The 22,598-nt window shown below is 41.1% G+C and overlaps 1 protein-coding gene across 3 annotated transcripts in view; it reads right to left on the bottom strand.

Annotated features, from left to right (window-relative positions):
* The window catches only part of LOC137098765 (netrin-G1-like), a 55,639-nt gene extending 33,384 nt beyond the window's left edge, over nt 1-22,255 (bottom strand). For 2 of the 3 annotated variants that reach the window (XM_067475341.1, XM_067475339.1), the window contains exons 1-2: nt 20,502-21,049; nt 15,744-16,401 (exon numbers count right to left, since the gene is read on the bottom strand). In XM_067475341.1, coding sequence (XP_067331442.1) covers nt 15,744-15,989 — 246 coding nt within the window. In that variant the 5' untranslated portion in view covers nt 15,990-16,401; nt 20,502-21,049. Of the gene's footprint in view, nt 1-15,743; nt 16,402-20,501; nt 21,050-21,775 lie in introns of those variants that run through there. The other variant, XM_067475340.1, reaches the window with a different exon arrangement.
* Nucleotides 22,256-22,598: the final 343 nt, after the last annotated feature.

Genomic DNA, 22,598 nt, shown 5'->3' on the forward strand with positions numbered 1-22,598 from the left:
CAAGAAACAGCAAATCTAACTGAACTAATCCACTTGTCTTTTTTTACCGTGATTAGCACCAAGTTGTTTTACTTTCTATGAAACCTTTAAAAGGAAATTATTTTGAATAAGAGCTTGTACTGTAAAGTATTTAGTGTATACTTTATCTGTATCGGTACCTCTCCTGTTTAATACTAATTCCATTCCCAAGGATCAATCTCACACTTTTTAAATGTCACCATTTTTTACCATTTTATTCAACACCACACATACTGTTTTATTCCACATATTTTGCCTTTTATTTTGAACAGGTCTTTGCATAGCAGTCAGATAATTTGCCAAATTCCAAACCAACTGAGACGCACAACACTGTAAAAGCATCCAGTGGCCTGTCTCTTATCGGTATTGCTGACATCTTCATTGCCACTGTGGCTGCTGTTTAAGCGAGCGCAGCTGGTTTCTATCAATGCTGCATGACCCGTCTGGAGGCAGTGGCTTAGTGCAGGAGGCCTGAGCTGCAAGTCTGCTGCTGGTTGCAGCTAACGATGTCAAGATCTCTGCAGCCTATAAGGTCAATCCAATATCGGAGTGTCACACAGCATGAGAACAAGGAAGAAAGGAGCAAGAAACAAGGGAGGAACCCAAAATGCACTAGAAATGTAACAATTTACAGTATGTTTCCCCTATTTAAAGAGCCGCAGTGACAACAACCACAGAAAAACATACACACATCATTGAAAAATCAATGTACACACACACACATATGCAATGAGGTGATGTGTGACAGATGTTTAAGTGAGTGACATATGGCCTATGATACTGACGAAGTGCGACCTCCTGTTGATGTGCTTTCTGACAGCTGCTGTTGAAAGATGGGTGCAGGCAATGCAGCCAATCAGTTTAGCTGACAGATTTTTGGACTTGGAAGCTCAGATTGCTCACCATAGCTCCTGCTCAGGCCATCTCCTTTAGGGGGAGCTTGTTATTTCAGATTTGTCAAATTTGAGCTTCGAGCCTGAGATGCGCTCACTGCTCGGAGACAAACAGATTTCCTTAGTAAATACATACTAAATTAGTTTGGCTTGAGTTTAGTTGAGCGATGCCCCCTTTCCAGGAAAAAAAAAAGAGACATGATGTGCTATCAGTCACCAAACTGTCCTGGGGGAAATTTATTTAGTTAATTTTGGGTATAAACAGAGGCCCACAGCATATAAAGAGATTTTTAGTACATAAATTGCACAGCAGTTCAGCCAGAAGCCACAAGGAGGGAATGGTATATAATGATAGCTATAAAACATAGTTTGACAGTTAGCTGAAGAAATAAATCAAATTGTGTGTCATAAAATATGTGTATTAAAATGACTAATTTGATTTAGATACATTTTTTCATTAGCCCGAGTTTCCTCCAACCTTCCACCTGCATAAACACAACACAAACAGACACTGAAGTTATGCCGTACGTGCAGGCAAACAGTAATAAACTCTTTTAGATGACAGAGGGAGTTACTTCAATGTCAGTGCATTTATAAAGCACATATGATGTAAAGCAATCGAAAGATGATCAGGGGGATGATAATCAACTGTATACATGAATCCTCTCACTCACAGCATGCGATAACACTTGTACAACCAGCATCTGTACATTGTGCTTTTTTGTTTATCTAAATTAAAATGGTGGAATGGTTGGAATCAGTAGCAATAAAGCTACATTTGAGAGTTTGAAGGAAATATTCCCCTTAGCTATTAGACTTTTCTAGGTTTTTGACTACAACAGAATGAGTGCACCTGCAATTTGGATTTAAGATCCAGTATTCTAACATTAATGAGTCTTTGGCCTGTGTGCACTTCTCTCATTTTATGCTGAGCCCTCAGTTACTTCCTTGCAGCAGAGCTTGTGGGAGAACTCTCTCCCTCTGGAGCTGAGGTGTTACTGGATTAATCACCCCATCATCTTGCTCGGCCTTACACCTCCTAACATGCCGCGTGTCACCTGCAGACGTGTCGCTGGCCCGAGCCCCCTCCATCACACCTCCGGATGCCCATCGTCATTCATGGGGTGCACAAGAAGAGGAGAAAATTTGACAAATGACAGCTCAGTGATATCACTCGACCACAATTCAGTGTTCAGGGATTTGATCCAGGACAACAAAAATGATGATTTGAGCTGAAGCACCATTTGACAAAATCACAAGATGCCGATTGGAGACCAAAAATAAATCTCGACTCTCAGTCAGTACAAAAGGCAAGCTCTCTTTGCCCTGCTCTCGCTACTTTGATATAATGGACGGTACATTTGTGGTGATACAGAAAAGTCAGGCCAAAAATATATCAGCCTAGATCTAAGTTGGCTTTTTAGAGGAGGGAATGCTCAAGTGCATAGTGAGCACAGAGACTGGGTGTTGATCCTTTCAGGGCTTGGTATAAGCCCTGATGGAAGAGACAGCTGAGATGAGCCATGGTGAGATATTGGGAGAGTCAGAGCTTTGGCAGAAACTCAATAGTGCTTTAATGACCTGCAGTCAGGGCCAGCAGTGGCTCATAACAGAGCCAGGCTTTTCATTCTCCTGACCTTCAGAGGAATGAAGGTCAGGAGGATTGCAAATCTGACCTGTGAGTGCTCCATCATATCTGTGGTTGGTGGGTTATGAATGTCAGAGACCTGACAACAAATAATGGCAATTCAATATCATGCATGTAAGGGAAGATCCCTAAGGCTCCAGAGCAGGCAGACAAAAAGCATCTTCATAAACTTCCTGGAGTTCTGGCCCAAAACATTGGCAATGATCCATCCGTACCATCAATACCACCAAGCAACAACAAGACAAAACACCCCTCATCTCCTTTTTTTAGGAGACATGGATGCTGTCCCCTTTGACCCAAATTTCGTTGTGGCCTGCCAGCACCACTTAAATTCACATCAGCTCCCTGGGATACACCGATCAGCCACAACATTCATAGCAACTGGTGGTTTTATTCTAAAAATACAATCGGATTTTTATAAAAAACATTTACTTAAAATGCTGCAGGGTTACCCACATGTCAGCACATAAAGGGGTTAAAATCAGCTCCACCTTTACCTTCCAGGTCCAGTGACCTTTGACCCTTGTTTACCATAATCAGTAATATTTGAAATACTTTGTTTTCTTAGTGGGGAACGTGTATGCTGTAAATGGGGCTGGATAGCTGCAGACTTCTCAGAGCCATGCAGACCCGGGTCCTCTCTTATTGGTGTACATCACCTGGAGGAAGTCACATTAACTTTGACTAAGAGAGTTTAAACCTGCTCATGTGGACATTTCCTTTAGATTCTATTCAGATCCAGAATCACCGCTCACTCATTTATCATAGCTGATGTTTATATTCCACCCTTTCAAATATCAGAGCAACCCAGATTCATTGGGACTCTTTATTTGAGCCCAGCACAGCAACATAAGAACACTCGGGAAGGTGCATGCAAACAGCCATTGGCATGTTTTACTTGAACAAATCACAGGCTGCTAGATCTTACATTCATTTCTGTACAGTGTGAACCTGACTTAACTTAATCTGTTTATTGTTAACTTGTCCCAGTACAAGTGTCACAGCAACAAACAAAGGTTATGTAATCCTTTATCAATCAATCATCTCAATGCTACTAAGATTGAGTCTTTGGATCATCATCAGGTCATTTGGTTCTCATCTGGTTTTCATTTTTGTCAGCTATTTATAGAGACCAATGGCTGTTTTGAATGATGGAAAAATCACACCAGACTGTTTAGAATAAATTTCATAACTGTTAGAGAAGGATTCATAACTTGCGTTTGAAGACATCATCATCATGTTGTTTTAAGTGTCAGACTGCACACAGCAAACGAACTGAGAACACGTGCATCAGGTGGTGACATAAACAGCACATCAGAGGCTACAGAACTGATGGCTGTAATTTGCTATCATTGCAGACATCTGATCAAAACCAAAACACAAACCTCCCAGCGCTCGTGTTTTGACTTGCCCACACGCCAAGCACTTTGCCCTTTGGAACATAGCCCCTGCCAAAGCAGCCTCTCTGAGGACACCAGCACAGCCAGTCTGGCCTTCTGAAGTACACTGCTTGGCAAACCAACCACAATCCAGGGCCGCACCCTCGATTGGGATTCACGAGGAGTCAACAGACGAGAGAAAACGCACTTCACATTAATTAACACCTGGCCTCATTATCTCTCCCATGTGGCAGAGTCCCACTGGGGTAAATTTAACACCGCCTTATTATCATGGGGGATGATGGTGGCCTTTCATTTCTGTGTGTGTGTGTGTGTCTGTGCACATGTTTGCAAAGTGAATCTGTGTGTGTTTATGTCAGTCAAAGTGATGTGTAAGTGTGTGTGTCTGTAGGTCCATGTTTATTGACAGGTGTGCATACCTGTGTCTTTCCATGCGTGTAAGTGTGTGTCTGCGTGTTTCCCAGCATGTGTGAGCTGTGTCGTGTGCCAGATTAAAGTCGCTCTGATGTCAGGAGTCAGTCAAAATCTTCTTTAACATTGCTTTAGTGAAAGGATGTTTAATTCTCTGCAAGATGTCTCTCTTCCTCTTTGCAGAACAATGGATTCCAAAGCAGGGACTGGATAAAACCTTGCCTACTTGTGTGGTAAAAAAAAAAAGAAAGAAAAATCAAATTTTTTTCATGATATTCTGGACACTTCAAGGGGGCATGTATTTATGTGTGAAACAAACACACCAGATTAGTTTAAAGGCATCCCAGTGGAGACATAGATAGGGCATGAACAACTGGACTCACTGATTTGTGCTAAAAAATATTGACACTCATCATTAGGACACTTTGGATGAAGAGAGTCTCACCATTCTGTCATGTTTTATAAAATGTTTTAATCATATTTTATTGTGCATTGTTGATTTATCTATCATAAAGACTAAATGTGAGGTTCTAATCCTGCACAATACGTCTACTTTACACAAAGGATGCTTGCAATAATCATGCAATACTCAAAAATGACGTCTTCATATTTAAAGCCTCTCATCTATTTACTTTAGGGTCAGGTTAGGCTTGCAGTAAAAAGAATAAAGGAGCTGTCCATCTTCACACACACACAAACAGGTGAGTGTTCAAATTTCTAACCACTATAAACCTTAAAAGACTATAATAAAAAATATATAAATAATTACAGCAGCTGACATTTATTATCGGTTCAATATGACTATACCTTCGTCACAGAGGGATGGCTGCTGGTACTATTTTCATGCTGTGTCATTGTGCAAAAGGTGTGAACCAACTAAACTACCTGGTATACTGGGATGAGTTGTGACTCACCAATCAGTCTGCTGGACCATGTAACAATGTGATATAGAACATTTCCCTTCTCTCCAGATGGGTTTCTGAACCATGACACAGAAGAAATGGATAAAATCAATTAAATGGAAGCACAACAAAATGTGGTCATCATAGTTTTATCATGTGGAAATAGGACTGGTCTCCTTAAACACAACAAACACTGAAACTCCCTTTTACACACAGCTTCACATTTTTCTCTTAAGTTCACTCGGCACTTGCAGTTAACACAGTGTGACCTATCCTAACCTAACATAACATAATCCCAACGTACTGTGTATGTTAGAAATGATTTATACATTTCACTGTGTGACCATTAATGGATGTGAGATCATGTGTGTCAGTATTTCTTCTAAAATCTATTCTAAATCTTCTATGTAGTATCTAAACCTTTTTTTTTTGTCACAGTAGCCAAACAGCCACATAATGTTCACTTGTAAATATTTATTATTGAAAATTTCAACACTGACAAAAGTATAAATTGCATTTATCAATTTTTACCTTTTAAACATTTGTCTTTCTTTGCTTTGAACCACAATAAATTGGATAAACGGAAAATGCCTGCAAATTTTATTAAAATTCATTCTTCTTGCAAAGTGCTGAAAGCTTAGCAGCGTAATGAATGCTAAATTGTGTAACACGACTAATGGAAGGTTTTCTCTGTAGCCTCAACATAAAAACAGTGGCTCCGTATTTTAGAAAATGTGCTTTGCTTCGGTATAAATTTCATGTCTGTGCATTACTTATGGAGCTAAAGGCAGTTAGCTTAGCTCATCTTACTACAAAGACTGGAGCCAGAGGGAACCAGCTCAACATGAAGCAATACAAAAATAACTCTTCGGCAGATGACAACTGCACTGACCCAAAGGATTCTTATGGTTACAGATAGTAATTAGTGCACAGACATACTAGGCAGATTAAACAAGAAATATATACAACATTACTTATTTTGTATAAATTGTTTGTTTTTGTGTAGTGATTCTACATGAAAGTTAAATCACTACCCCCTCTATCACCCTTCAGTTCCTCTGAACTCAGGCAGATCTCTAATTGATCACCTCAGTTTCACTCATATTAATCCATATTGTTTGAAACAGTTTAATACAAAATGAAAATTAAAGTTTAATCCAATTGTTACCCCACAATGTGTGCAGCCATACACTGAAACCATCATAAAATCATTGCATTATTGATTTTGACTCCAGTTCTATATAAGCAGCTTTAAAACGTGCAAAACTCTGCCACTGAGGGATTCTAAGTAACAGACTCGGTTCTCAGCCATTCACAACGAGATGCAGAGGTCATCGCAGAGAAATTGGTAGAAACTGGGATGAAATTGAAAGAGTGAAAGAAATAATGAGAGGGAGCGAGAGTGAAATTGCTGCATTGTTCATCGGTGTGTTAGCTCATAGTGTGTCAACTCATTCTCCATCTTTTCAATCTGCATAGTTATTAGAGGCTTTTATTAATTTGAAATGCCAAAGTGAGGAATAAAGCATTACTGAAATGTCACCCTTTCACTGAGCATGATAAAATCCCACCAGCCACTTTTGGAACTGAACATTCTTCGCTTCTGTACTTTCATCCCCCCCAACCCCCACCCCCACCCCCCCACCCCCCCCTCTCTACAGCACAGTCTCTTTCACTGGCTCTCAGAGATCAATATGGCCTGACAACATGATGAGTGAGTTTCCTAAGGGGAGGTGGGTCACAACAGTTGCCTGTCATCTCTCCACTATTTCTCGCCTTCAAGTCAGTTCAAGATTTCTAAAAATATAAAAAAATTGAAATTTTATTCAACCCTGCTGTGTAAGGCTTGACCTTTTCAAAAGACACAGGCAACATTTTGACTTCTTTTCGAGGGGCAACTCAATGTAAAGCTGGTTTGCTTTAAACATTTAGAGAAAATGTCTTAGATTTGGGGAATTTTTGCTTTTGTGTTAAGCATCAAAAAAGTAGGTGGATGTTGACCTTCCGTATGAGCTCTAAGGAAATGATATGGGGATGTCTTTAGCCTAGCTTAGCACAAGCCTGTAACTTACGACTAATTAAGTTGTTAACAGGCAGAACAAACAAAAGATCCATCCATTGTGCCCTAACCACCTTTATTCAGTGCCTACACCTCACCCTGATTGCTTTCTGCTTATCCGCAACAAAACTGCTACGTGTGACAAGTTGCAATCTAGCGTTTTTGACCATTCACGGTGAAAAAAAGTGTTGCGCCAGCTGCACCGTGTTGGTGTAAATTTAAAAGACGGCACCTGCTATTTTGGTGCCAAAAGGGTATATTTTCAACAGATGCCTGCTCCAACAAATGATTATGTCGGTAGAAGCACAAACAACCTCTGTCGGAGTAAATTTGGAGGAATTGTTGGACTGGAATCTGGGGCGTGCCCTCCTGTGGCCTCCTGTGGCCTCCTGTGACTTAAAAAAAAATACAAATATACCTGCATGCTGTTCTCAAACTATGACTAGTTTTCTCATTTCCATTTATTTGTATGTAGGGAGCTTGGATGTGGAGGTAGGCTTGACTCAGTTACATATAGAAAGCATATATACTAATTTCTCTGAATGCTGAAAATAAAATACATTAAAATATACAGTAGCTATTTATGTTTTCGTGTTCTTTCTTTTGAGAACACATACACAGCGAGGTTCAGACTAGTGCTGGCCTTCGAATATATCCATCAGAATCATTTTAACTTCTCTAATTTTATTCACCAAACTTTTTCTACCAGGCTGCTTCACAAAATAAAACAGAGTTTGACTTCTCCTAAACAGATATAAAGATCGGAGCAATTTAACATCACATCATTCTTGCTGATTCTGGCTGCACATTGTATCTATTCAAAATGAATTATAAGTTTCACCCCGCTGCAATAAAAAGCCGCTACAATAGAAACAACAGACTTGTGTTAACCTACTAATCGTAGCTTTTGTATGATATTCAGCGGGAAATTACCTGATGTGTTATTATGTTAAATAGGAGAATGAGGCTGCATTTGAACACAGCTGTTTTCTGACCAACCCAGCCTTTTGAGGTTAAAGCTTTCGTCTCCTATGAGCATTACTTGACACTTCTTAGCCTGCTCGAATTGTAGACAGTGTCTTGAGGGAGGGGAAGTCCTTCACACGCACATGCACTTCCCTCCTTAAAAAAAAGAAAAAAAAAAGAAAAGCCCTTTGGCAGCCGGGTTAGCCAAGTTGAGTGTTTTTTAGGCTGCAGCACAGAGCCAGCTTGCCAAATAGCTTTTGAGTAATTCAATTACTATATCATTTACATGAAATTCAGCTTGTCAAACATAAAAGGATGCTGAATGGGTGCTCAAGCACTGAATAGCCTGTGAGAGTGAAAAATATTACATTTAATCGTAAATGCCTTTTATTTTTTAAAATTACAGTGTGCACAGTCCAGTTACCCGCTTATTTCTTCAGTGAAATGTTGGAAGAGCTGAGATGGCCACAGCTGCTCTGAGGGGAGATTCCTACATAGCAGAGGTCAGTGGGTCATGACGATGTCATCACTACAAACGTCCTTCAACGAAAGTTTGAAGGACTGTCTAAAAACCACTTTTTCGCTGCTATTGAAAGGGTCTACACACGCAGTGAAATACCAAACTGTTTCCTGTGTAGTGAGGTGTTAAGACAAACACGGTGACTCACTGATGAAACATGCCTGTATTATGCCTTTGCCAGGAGAGCAGCAAAAATACATTTGCATGTAAGTCTGCAGCAAATTAGTTAAATGTGGCTGAACTATGGAAAGAAAGGAAGCTGAGTCATATCATGAGGTAAGAGGATTTCCTTTGAATCATTCCAAAATACGCTCTTATCTCCTGCAATTTGGTATCCTCAAGCATGGCCCAGCAAATGCTACCAAGTTCTGTCTTTGTCCCTGATTTAAAATTCAAACCTAAAGGGGAACAAAGAAGATTTAATGTCTTATGTAAAATGTGTTGATGATGAATTTGAAAAGAGATGAGAAGTAGTGATGCAGTCAGTTCACTTTTACTTTGCCCATTTTAAGTGGAAATTTGGAACTAGGTTAAAGCAAACTTTTTGTAGCCTCCCAGTTTCTTTGCACTCTATAATCTTTATGTTAATTGAAAATCATTATGTCAGGTATAATTTTCCAAACAAAATAACTAATTGAAACTACCCAGCTTGTAATGTATGTGAATATGAAAATAACAGTAAGGTGCTTTTGTAATTTGAGCTTATCGGTAACAAAAGGAAAACTGAAATCATTATAATTTGTGCTGAAAAAGCAGGAGTCCTGCCTAAACCCTCAAAAATATTTAAAATAGGCTTTTCGAGCATTGTGTCTGTGAGAAAAATCTAAAGCGAATAAGGCCCTTATGCATACAGTTAATATGTGCTGCATTTCAGACAGAAAACATGCATTCAAAATGTTAAGCTGTCCAGAAAGACTCTGTCTAGTCAAACCACAAAGCCCATCACTTTCCTTTATATCTCCATGCATAATTCATCTGTCTTTGTATTTACAACCCTCTACGAATTAACCTGTCAGAGAACCCAGGGAATAATGCCGACATATCTCTATCTGTCAAGTGCTCACCTCATATGGAGCCCCATCCAGCCACCACATGTTCACGCAATGCATAGATATAATGCATCATCAGCTGACAGAAAACAAGGGACGGGGAAATTAAAAAGCCAGGAGACAAAAGAGGTGGCAAGCAAGTAAGAGAATAAATGATGACTATGCCCACCCCTCCACTGTCTCCTGGAGTCAGGGGACATGTTGCATGTCATCTCGGTGTCTTGGTACGCAGTGGTGCGGTGATGATGTGCTGGGCAGGACCAGTTCCGAAAGGAGTCAAGGGCACCAGGGTGACGGGAAGCTAAACGCTCCAACTGTTCCCTGTCGCCAAACAAATATATGGATGAATGACTACTCCCACCCCCACCTAAGAGGCAAATGGCAATTTCAGGTTTGACCTTTGAACTCTCTGGCTTATTCATAAACTAGAAATACACACTTTTCATGATATTGCTACTCAAACTGGTTTGTCACTGATATAGGCTGTGTCTCAAACAGCTCCTATTAAGCAGCACATATAATAGAAATCAGATATTTTTCTGCCAACATTGCATAATTGCAATCTATTGTAGTTTACGCCGTAGGTGGACAATTGTTGATAGTTTTAGGTTTTACAGAAAAAGATGGCATTTCATATGTGTCAAAAATATATTTACTGCTCACTATAGAATGTCTGATAAAAAGGAAGTATTCAATGAGTGACTGAGGACGTGATTTTTGAACATACAGTAGCCTTCAGCAGAGGATAAGGATAGACTGAGCAGTACTCACTTGCTCTAATCAGAGAGATATCAATCAACCTGGTCTCCTGTGCTGCTGCTCAGCAACAGGAAAGACATGTCTTAGCACATTTCTTCATCCAGAATGGTGTTTCTTTAAGATTATGGCACATTTAGCCTTTATTTCAGAGCGAAAAGTAAGGAGGCCGAAGGAAAAAGCATGCCCTCAACAAAGACTGCAGCAGGACCTGAAGCAGAGACGTCACAGTCACATAGCATGTACTGTAACAATGTAACCATCATACTGTAAGCACTTGGTTAAATGTGTGTTAATTGTTTCTTGGCCACTCGGGGGAAGGGAAATTAGCTGTAATCACAACACTGTCGAGTGATTGCCTAGTTGCACATTTAGCAGAGAGGGGGTGACAATAACATTTCTTTAAGGTCATGGTTTAAACTAGCGAGTCTCAATCCCGATTCTCAAAGACCCCTGCTCTCCTTGTCTTGCAACTACCCACCGCTGATTGCCTGGATCAGTTGTTTTCAGTCAATCACAAGCGGGAAGATACCATTTCACTTCGCCTTTCCCCACTCTACCTTCATCTGAGATGGTACCTTCCAGCTTCTAATTGACTGTCCTTGTGGACCATGATTGAGAACCACTGGTTTAGCCAATCTAACACAAGCCCAATACTTAGTCTCCTTTTTAGTTCTGGTTTGGTCTCACCAACTCTTGATATAAATATCTGGGTCTTTAGTGGATTATTATGGTGCTACTCTTACATCCCCGACAGGGCCCTTTGTCACTTGTTGCACTGAAACCACTGATGCAGTTGTTCCATGTTGTGGACCAGTAACCCAAAATAATGAACTAAGAGAGACTAAAACACTGTGCAGCGGAGGTAGGTTGGATGAGTATTTTCTGTCAGTTCATCTCTATGAATGACCCAATTTACATTACAAATACATTTTTTTCATTCCATTGTTATTTAGTGTGACAACACAAGGGACACAGCACAGAAACCCACTTCTCTGGTTACACTGACACGTGAACTTTCGGGGATTGGAAGGAAATCTTGTCAGTGAACTAAATCCAAGCAGCAAAAGTAAGTTATATATATTTAATAGAGGATACAGTTGATAGGAGATTCTGCAGGATCCCTTTTTTATGTTTACGACCTCACAGCTTATATACTGTAGTAAAGATGAGTTCCTATAATCAGGTCTCTATTTCTATTGCGTCCGTTCTTGTGGGCATGTAAGACACAGATTCAAAGTTCACAATGACTCCCATCATTGCCAGCAAAGATAAATCTGTTGCACTGACTGGCAATAACGTAGCAGTCTCCGAGCAGCTTAGTGGGAGCTCTCGCCTCGTCTTTCCTCCCTAAGCCTCTGAGGGGGCCGTGTGGTGAACTGGCAGCCACAACTCCTTTCATCCATTCTGAGAGAACTGAGCAAAGTTCAGAGGAATTACACGATTCTACACAGTTAGACTCAGAGTAGTTAGAATAAACACCATTACTAAATCAGTCTCACAAATGTTTGTACACTTGCCAACGTGATGCGGATGAATCAGCATGGCAGCTGATACTGTGAGGCATGTGGGCTGATGACACTTGACTCAAAGCCATTTGGATTAAGAACCAGATCTCTGGTGATGTTGTGGGAGAACTGAGTATCTCTCACCTTCTTCTTCCAAGATTTTCCCTGCCACATTTCATTCCACCAAAACACTGGATGAAAAGTTCCCAAATCAGTAAGGGCACTAATCCATCCAGTGCTCCAGCATGGCAGTCGCAAATGCTTGACAAGGTGGTCTGTGCAACAACCAGCATATTTTGGCAGCCATGTGCCAAACACTTTTAGTTTTGTTTGATTTTGCAGCAAACATTTCTCATGCCCATTACTCAGCACCTACCTTCAGTCTGAACTGCACGAAAAGGAAACCTTCTCTCGCAGTGAAGTCGACGTAATGGTCTGCCACTTTTGTGAATTGCCATTAAATCCACCAGAGTCAACCTGATTTGGTCTTTAGTGAGCAAGAGAAGTGCTGTAATTAAAAACAGTCCTGAGTCTGTTAAGCATATCGAAAATGATTAAGAGGTTTTACATGCAGATGTCTTTCAGCAGGCGTTCTTCTGCATTAACAGCTATTGTTCATTAGGGCCTGTGTGGTGCACGAGTGTAATAATCGTCTCGCCTAGGACCATTCAAATGGGTCTAATTGGATAATTTGTAGTAATGCTGAATATTAAAAATGTCCTTTTTTCCCATTAATTACAAGAAAAAGCATGACAGAAAAAGAAATGTTTTACAAATAATAACAACAAATGATTAATCCACTGTTGTGACCGCCCAGTAAATTATAGTGGAGTTATTTCAGTTGGGTAATTGCACACAATAAGACCTTTTCTTTAGCTCGCACAATGCATGTTGTGTTAGAAAAAAAGACAATAAGCTAGTGTTGATGGATTGTGAGTGACGTTGCCACAGTGCATCATGGGAGAGCAGCCTTAATACCAACACGTTCTGAAGAACCCCTGAAGGTCTGCAGCTAAAAATAAAAACAGGGCTAACTCCCTGATGCAGAACACCTGTCCTGGACACTGTTTATCCTAGACTCTCTTTATCACTTCTGTTAAATTTCCAAGAGAAGGCAGGCCTGAACCAAAGCCAAAAGCCATCTCATCCAACACAGCCACAAAACTTAAGTTTGAATAAATATCCGACACTTAATGATTCATGTCTTTTTCGTGAGCACTGACTCTGTCATAACTATTTTTGGCAAAGCTTAGCTTGGACAAAAAAACACCCTTAAGTGACAAAGATGAGAATCATAAGCCAAAAGCTTAGGATGGGAAGGAGGCGGGGATTCATCCAAGATTCTTTGGCCAACTCCTGCTGAAACTGATTAGACCAGGGCTCACAACTGCAGGCAGTGATTGGCTAAAAGAGCTCATCTGCATGCTCCTCTCATCTCCAAAGTCTCAGAAAGCACCGGTGAATAAGGTCACCGGTGTCAGTCTGCCTCTGTGCCAGCGGAGAGCGTAAACAGATCAAACACACAACAGACGTTTAAACGAGTGCAGGGGGAGGCTGTGTTTTTGATCATCTGGACAACGATGACCTCAAATTTATGTCAGGGGTGACAGACATACTGACAGTCAGATATAGTCACATAATCAAGTCAAGGTACAGCTTTAGTGAAAGCATTTGGAGGCCTGGTGATTGTAAATCCTATTTTCTACCCATGAGATGAGAAGGATCAATTCTATCCTGTTACTGCAGGTCAATATTCTTTGTACCTCCTTAACATCAGGGATAATGGCAGTGTATAAAAAAACAAAATGTACGTTTAAGAAATGAAGTGATTAACTGCTTCTACTTATTAATCCTAATTGGACAATTTGAAAAATTTACCATCTCAATATATGATTTATTGTTCGAGTGTTCCCCCATTCTCGAATTATTATGTATTTGTAAACAGTTATATGACCTTCTAAGGGAGCCATGTGAGAAACTGCTTTTCATAAAAATGTGTTTCCCTCCTTGGCATGTTAAGAGGTTGGAATTTTATCCAAAGCATCGAAGATAACAGGGTCTAACCTTTCGTTTGAAAAGGAATCTAGCCATGCAACAGTGGATTAGTTAGAGCTGAGACCGATGAGAATGTCACTGGCGTCGCAGCCAAACAATCAAAAGTCAAACTGAAACTAGTTTTAAATGGACAGTAGACGACAGTGGACGGCATCATCACAGTTATTACAATTCACCCCAAAGGGTACACAATGTTCGCATCTAAAATTTATGACAATCTATGAAACGAGCAAAAGCTGATCATCCACCAGTGTCAACAAGAGACATGATATGATAGTGGTGTCTTTCCACATCATGGTAGACACTTCTTCAATTGTATCGGAGTCAAATATTTTAATATTTGACCAATTTCCACCAAAACTTACGTGTATGTACCAATTAGTAACTAGTCACTGAAGCTGCAACTGCACAGAGTAACACAAACACCCTGCAAGCAAGCATTATTCACTGAGCCTAATCAGTTTGTACTGTAATTCTGCTGTAGCACTTTTATCTACAAATTTGTGAATGAAAAAAGACTTTACAAAGGTTTCACAGTAACTGCACAGCATATCCCGACAAAGAAAAATACTAAGGGATATATGGGAAGAATAAAATGTCACATTGCATGTGAAATTATATCTTCAAATCAACAAACAGACAATCACCTACCTGCAGTTACTGTAGTGAACTATCAGTCCAACCACTTTGACATTTTTGGCTCTGTTTGGCTCTTTATGCTCCCTGTGTGATGTTAATGTTGCACATTCAGGATAATCTACTGGCCCGATCAAGGTTTCACAGAGTGTTTTGATATAAAGCGTCACAGAACGTCACACACGACTAGAGAATGGCTCCTTTTTCACCCTACAGTGGCATTAAATGTCTCAATGCCATCTGGAGCCACAAGAATAAAAAGTCTCCTTTTAGAGATGCCCGTTTTAATTGGTAAATATTTACTTGCAGGAGCTCTCAGCGGGCACAGACACGGCTTCTCGCGAAGCGCTTTAAAGCTGATGGGCTCTTGCTGCGTACTTTGAGTGTGATTCTAAACAAATGCAACCTGGGGCTGAACTGTTGATAATGGTTGATAAGGGCCAGTGAAATACAATGCTAAACACTGCGGTGAGCATGCGGCGCATAATAACTGAGCTGGTACAATTACATCATCACTGTTAGTGCTTATCCTTCCTCTCTCTCTCTCTGTGTGTGTGTGTCTGTATACAGCTGTCTGTACAACTGCACTTTGTGTGTGTGGCGACAAAGTCAAGAAAAATATTTTTGTCCAACTAAGCCCCGGAAGAAACGCGTGAAAATACTTGAGATAGAAGAAAAGGTAATGAATGTTAAGTTTCTGCAATTGTGTGCAACTTTTTACAAGAGGCTTTGTGAAGTTTGCTGCTTCTTGTGAGCACTTGTATCCTACAGCACACAGTCTGTACGTACATTAATCTCTGTAGCAGCAGCAGCAGCACATTGCCTTGTATGCACTGCTCAATATCCCTGACCCAGTATGCTGTGAGATCCTGCCTACAGGCTCATTTGTCTCCATCAGGGGACAGGCGAGGTTACGACTCACCAAAGCACAGTACGTTTCTGGCGGATCTCCACACGTGATATTTGGGGGGTCGAGGGCCACTCGCAGGTACTTTGTCATGTCTGTGGCTTCCGGCTGACAGGCCATGTAGTCCCACACCAGGCCCTCTTCTGTATAGATCTGGGACTTGCACACGTCATAGTGTCCCCAGGCCGCTGGGTAATGTTGCATGGCATGCGCCACGCTGGAGCATACTGCTTGCAGAGTGAAGAATACAGGCCAAAGCATGGTTGATCTCCCTCAGTGTGTTTTCTCTGGAAGTCTTCCTTTCTTTATCGTCTCTACAGCTGTGGCTGTAAAATTACAATATCACTGAGATGTTTCTAAATTAACTGCAGCTTTGAAAAGCCCAGTGGAGCATTTGGAAACCGTGGCAGCATGTTGCTACTTCTGTGCGAGCAGCTTCAGGCAACGCTGAGGCCTCATTCCGTTATTTTGTCTTCGATCGCTGCCACTTCTGCCTGGCTGATGAGGTGTGTCAACAAGTGAGCGTCTTCAGAAGTGTCGAGCGTTGATGAAAGGGTCAACTATCGGTCAGATGGGATGTGCAGAAACAAGAGACACTCCTCGTGAGTCAGTGGCTGCTGGATGTCTTAGTTGGAGATCCCGTCAATCGCTGTTTTGTGCCATAAGCGGCATCCTGAAGGACAGAAAAACAAAACAGTTTTTAATAAAACAAATCACATATACAAACAAAAACATTTCAAAAGCTGCCTTAAAATATTAACAGAGTGTCTACATAGTTTAAAGGCACTAAGGTGGATAAGTCTCGCCTACCACCACACAGACACTCATAATGCACTGCAAGGCTCCACTGTTTCCATGCATCCCACAACAATAACCTTGCCAAAAACACTGTATACAATTCAAATCAAGCTGCAAAGCCTAATCTCCATTTGATTTTCAGACAAAAAAAAAAAAAGAGCCCATTTTCATGTGTCAAGCCACTGCATTTAAGCTATTGCTTTTCCCAACTCTTGCTCCTTTATAACCAAATGTGGAGTTGCCTTTGTTCCGAAGCCTTCGGAGACATTTGGGAAATATTAAAGTAAAATTGGGAGACAGAAATGGTCTATTTGAGGGATTGTAAGTTTCTTATAGCTTTCACAAGCCATCAGTCAGCTGGCCTAACTCGTCGGGTAATGGTGCCTGGCAGCAGTCAGTGGAGACCCACACGATCTCCATGTCTCAGGTGAAGAGTGTGTGGGGTAGTAGTAGGGAAAATAAAATGGAGCAGCTATGTACAGCTGCCTTCAACAGAGTAATGACACTGTAAATGAGAGTTAAGTTACTGTTGACTGTCACTGCGCTCAGATGGCCGGAGGTTTTGCCTTAGTGCAAAGACATCTATGATCCCAGAATTTGCTGTTCAATAAGAGAGTTATCCTCTTTGAAAAGCCCCTTACAAGTTCACCGTGTCACATCCCATTCATTCTAATGCCCGACTTTACAAATGCCTTGTACAGCCGCCATGGTCACATAGAGTCCGCTCAAGCAGCTTCGGCTTGAATGCCTAGACAAAGGGCACTTCAGCACTACTTGCTGATGGAAAAGGCTAAAACTGTTACTCAATATTCAGTTTCTTCGTACACATTTTGCCAGCTGACACATGCAGCCGAACTTTCTGGTCAACAGCTTTATTCTATAGCCTTCAATCTACAGCCGCGCCCCACGGACGGATGGCCACTGCTGAAATAAAATCTATCTGGTAACCTGGGGCTTGAAGCAGGCAAAGAGTCTGTTGTATTCATGCTTTAGATTTGAGTCAAATCAAATCTGTGATTACATTTCTATCAAGGGATTATTAAGCCACTTGAAATGAATTCATGGGGTGTTGCCAAAGAAAATAAGACTTTATGAAAGGATAAAGAATCTGGTCAAATTTAGAAAGCAGACATTCATCTTAATCGCCAACATCACTGACATTTTGATGCATTAGAATTCTCTAAGACTTAAAATTGTGCTACTTTAAATGGGCTTTGGCCACTTGCAAAGGAGTAACTGCTTTCTTTTACAAAAATGACTACAGGCTCAAATTCTTTCCAGCTATAATCAAAGACGTTCATACGAGTTAATTATGTGAACTGCTGTTCAGACTCTGCTGACCCTTCAAAGTGAGCCATGTCAGGAGCCATGGATGTCAGACTTCAAGTACAGGAAGGGGAGAAACTAGTGGAGGGAAAAAGACTGTTAGAGGGAAGAATTTTGGCTCTTTAAATGTTCCCATGTCAATCAACAAGACTCCCAAGAAGAGGGCAATTACAAATTTGATAAAATGGCTGGAGCTCTGAGTGAGGAATAAGCCATTTCTTTCAGGGGGATGCGTGTATTAAATTTCATAAATATAAATGTCAGTCCCTGATCAGAGATGTGTTGTGGGATGGACCACACACACACACACACACAGTTTCATAATACTGAGTTGGACTTTCAATACACAGACGGGCAAATTAGGTTCCAGCAGCAGGGAGGTGGAGGTCACTTATTTTGTTTATTTAATAAGCAACATTCAAAGCTAATAAGCAACAGCAAAGTGTTCTAACCACTGGAATGTGGGATTTCATTTACCTGGGCTAATGAAATGAAAGAAGGTGTCAGGATTTTCACTGACCCGCTGAGGACAGATATTGTTCAATGTCAGTGCACTACTAAGGTGACACAAAGGGGAAAAGATTAAAATATGAATCTGTGTGATGTAGAAGTGATTATATTGTATGTAGCATGTTAAGTGTGGTTATTATATGATAACTGTGATAATAAAAAATGGTTTTTGTGCTGTCCTCTAACTCATATCCTCAAATTCATAGCATGAAGGTAAATGTGCAATGTGATGACCATGTTTCATCTGCTGTCTCACATTGGATGCATCATATTCCTCAAACTCAGTGGCACTCGACATGCATAGAAAAACTGAGGAATGTCATAATTTCACTGGGAAAATCTGAGGTCAGATTCTATATTAAAAGTCATCAATATTTGAGCAGCTCTCCGTATGCAGGGAGAGAGCGAGCTTGGATCTTGACGTGACCATCTCACCTCTGTCTCTCTCTCTCTCCCTCACTTCCTCTTTCTCTGCCTCTTTTCCCCTCACTTGTTTTTGAAGCCTCTGAAACACCCCCTTGTGTCCGTTTGCATTCCATCCCCTGGGCAGCTCAAGCATGGCAGAGTGTTTTAAAAGTCAGCAGGCAGCCGTGCCCTGTGGCTTATACTTGTTACGAACTCCCAGCCAGACTCTTAAAAACCATGGCGGATTTTATAGTGATCACCTCCTCTCATAATGTGGAGGGGATCTGTCCGTGGTGCTGAAATACATGAACCTGCCCCTGCAGTAAGCAAGCTCCACACTGTCTGTATGGACTGGCATCGTAGATTGCAAGATGACAGATTTATTGATTTTATAATTAAAAAAAAAGGATGCTGACAGGGCAGAGTGATGTCTCCTCCGTGGTTTATCTTGCAACAATTACTATTTTGGTGTCTTGCCCGACTGTATCAAGCACCTGATCTGGACTTTGGATGTGCGCACAAACAGTACAATACCGCCCCATTGTGTTTATTGATTTTGCTGACTTCCAACCAATAACTTATGATCCATAGCCAGTTTGAGCAGACTGATGAGTGCAACAATAAAGAGGTTAATGCTTCCAGTGTTTTACGGGCCAAGAACCAACGCTTCCATTTGAGTCACAGTGGGAATTGACTGGCAAGCAGAAGCATGTCTGTACTGGCACACATTTGTCTTCTGATTGTCTTTCTCTCCCTTATTGCCTCTTTTTAGGTTTCTCATTCACTCTGTCTGTTCTGTTCTTTCTTCTTTCCACCCCCCACCCCATCATTGCTTTGTCTCTTTCTGTCTCCCACTAGAAATCTAGCTGTACCACATCTGAAAGCACATAAGCACAAAACATACAGTTACAGTGCCAGGGCTGCACCTTTGCCCTCAGTTTGGCAACTGAAGTCGCATTCATTTGCTTTCTATTTACAACAAAGACAGGCTGTGTTTTCCTGCAAAGAGCCTTTTCCTTGAGAGGATGTGGTTGATGTGGTGAGAATGTGAGGGTCCTTCAGCATTGAGCCCAGACAGCCAAGCAGCCACCAAGCCTACACCGCTGTCACATAAATCTGATGCCATCCATTAGTCAAAGTTCTTCTTCTGAACTACTAACATGCAAAAATACAGACCATGTTGCAAACATTAAAAATGAAGCGCATGTAACATTCGTTTAATTCTAATCTTAGGACAGAAACCAAAGCAGAAGTCCAACAGTTGTACGTTTTGTCTGGTCACGTGTCCACTTTTATTAATTAAGATGCAAAGAAAACAGCCTTTTCTCAGAACCTGCGGCAGGAGGGCGTTATGTTCTGGGTCACATTTTGCGCAGAGGCGAGGCACACCTAGATCTGACTTTACTGACCTGCTGCGCAACAGGTTCAAGTGACATGATTCCGTTTATTAAACAGCTAATGCAAATGGTGCCTTGTTTAAAATAGCTTCCAATACAGTTCACACATGTTGCAAAACAGTGAAACTCTTTAAAGTGGGAAACCGTATGAACTGCATTTTTAAAAATTCTACTTCATATCAGCCGCGCACTCCTTATTCACTTAACTATATCCAAACCAGATCACAGTTAAGAAGCAGCCCTCTGTAATTATCCTATTATTGCCCATTTAGTCACGTATGTCATCGTCATACACATATGCAATAAGGTACAAGACTGAAAACACAACAATACTCACATTTAAATGCGCTCCCGGGCGAGTTGCTCATTCAACAAGTTACTTGTAGCCAAAAGCAGAAGATTTCCCATATGTATCTGACTGCTCCTTCTCTTTTTAATTTAAGTCATATATGCATAGGAAGCGCGCAGTAGTACCAACTTTTCTTTAAACTTGTGCGTTTACTGAAGCAGGCTTTCCTTACTAAAAACACTGCGGGACTCTTTCACATTCAGATCTCTTCCTTCGCTCTTACAAATACGGCAGAGTATCTTCCGGTGTCCACACAAGCTGTTTGGTTTTGCGCAGCGTTGCTCTTGGCGCAGCGTTCATTGGGATGGCGCACGACAGATATTTCACGTAATCGAATTCACAGTGTTCGCAATTTATTTAAAGTCCATTGAAGCGTATTAAAGCGCATCCCGAGGAAGAGCAACTCTTATAGTCCTGCAGGTATGTTGGACTGATTTCTCAGCTCAGCCGAATTACGGACGGGAGAGGAGAAGAAAGATAACCAATCTTCCTCTAACGGAGCCGTTATGTCCAGTTACACAAGTGCTCCGCCGGGTCCTAGAGATAATACTGACTGGTAAATCTCAGGTTTAAACGATGCATTTACGCGGCTGTTTAAAACACATTATGTTTTTCAAGAATATTTTGTTTCCGCGGGATATTAGACCTTTGGATCTTAGCTGTTGCCACTGTGAATAATGCCATTTGAATGTAAAATCCAACTCATCTCCACAATTAAACAAAGCAATTTACCCTGTTTATATCAATGCATTTTCTCCTTTTAATTGATTCATAACTCTCAACAAGATGCAAATTGATTGGCAGAATGGCACTTATTTGCAGTGATTTTCAGATTTCTCAGCCCAAAGGTTTACAAGCCTAAAGAAGCTTATGTCATTTGGAAAACACACCTGTCAAAAATGGTCGTCAACAACATTCGAAAGAATAATAACAATGTTCACTAATAGGGTAATGGTTTACAGTAAGTGTTACCGTGCACTGTGTAATCCCGACCTGTAAATAAACTCAGTGAGTTTCACACTGCAGGAAGAAAAACGGACGGAGAAGCATGTGGAGAATAAACCCAGCGAAACTTAAAAGAGGCGACTCGTTAGGGCGGAAATTAACAGTACAACGCAATTAGAATTCAGCTTAAGTTGCAAAATGATTAATAACATTTTAAGGCTGTTTGCCGATAACCGCCTGTAGGACGCAAACAGATTATTACCACCACACCAGGAGTCGATGCTTTCGGAAAAGAAACAAAAAAAAAAAGATCTTACCTTTCATGAGAGAATGGGGTGCGTTGGATCTGCGCTTGCAAAAAAGACGACAAAAGGAAAGAAAATTGAATGACAAAAAATAAATAAAAAAAAAAAAACTCCCGACAGCTGAAGTTAATGTAATTGTTCGGTTGAATGTTGAAGGCAGAGCTGGAAGAATAACTAGTTAGGTGCGTCTACCGGGTTCCCTTGGCGCGGAGTCATAGATGTCACCCTCTCCACCACAGTGTGCCAAGCAGCACGGCAAACAACCGCGGTGACAGGTGGCTTTGAACACGCGTTTTAATTGTGCTGTAATGCCAGCCGGTGGAGATGGCACGATAAGAACAGCCGCGGCAAGCTGAAGGTCACCACAGTAATTGAGTCGACCGTATCCCATGTCCGCGCAGTAAAGCCTCGCATCTCCAGAGTTGCAGAATCAGGAACTCTAGCGCTTTATTCTTCATTAGTGCTAAGGAAGAGGGTTGTGTGTTCTTTCAAAGACACAGAGTGCGCAGAGGGCCGCCCCCCCATCACACACACACACCTCACCCCACCCTCCTCTTGTTGCTTTTTGTAAAACGCTTAACATGAAATGCAAAGACGCAAACTGAACCTGAAAAAAATTGTTGAGTTTTCTAACGTTTAACAGCGTTTTCAGCACCATGGGCAGATCCCACACCCTGAAGGCAACTTTACCACCTGGTCGGATGGACTGTGAATGATTGAGAGAAAATGTTACTCTTATAATGAGGCTTTAAAGTACTTTGAATGCACAGTATCGCAGTACATACTAATGTGGGGCTTCCTGAGGCTTTCTTCCTTCCCTCCTTCCTCACCTACT

The sequence above is a fragment of the Channa argus genome, chromosome 14 (genome assembly GCF_033026475.1).
Source record: "Channa argus isolate prfri chromosome 14, Channa argus male v1.0, whole genome shotgun sequence".
NCBI lineage: Eukaryota > Metazoa > Chordata > Actinopteri > Anabantiformes > Channidae > Channa > Channa argus.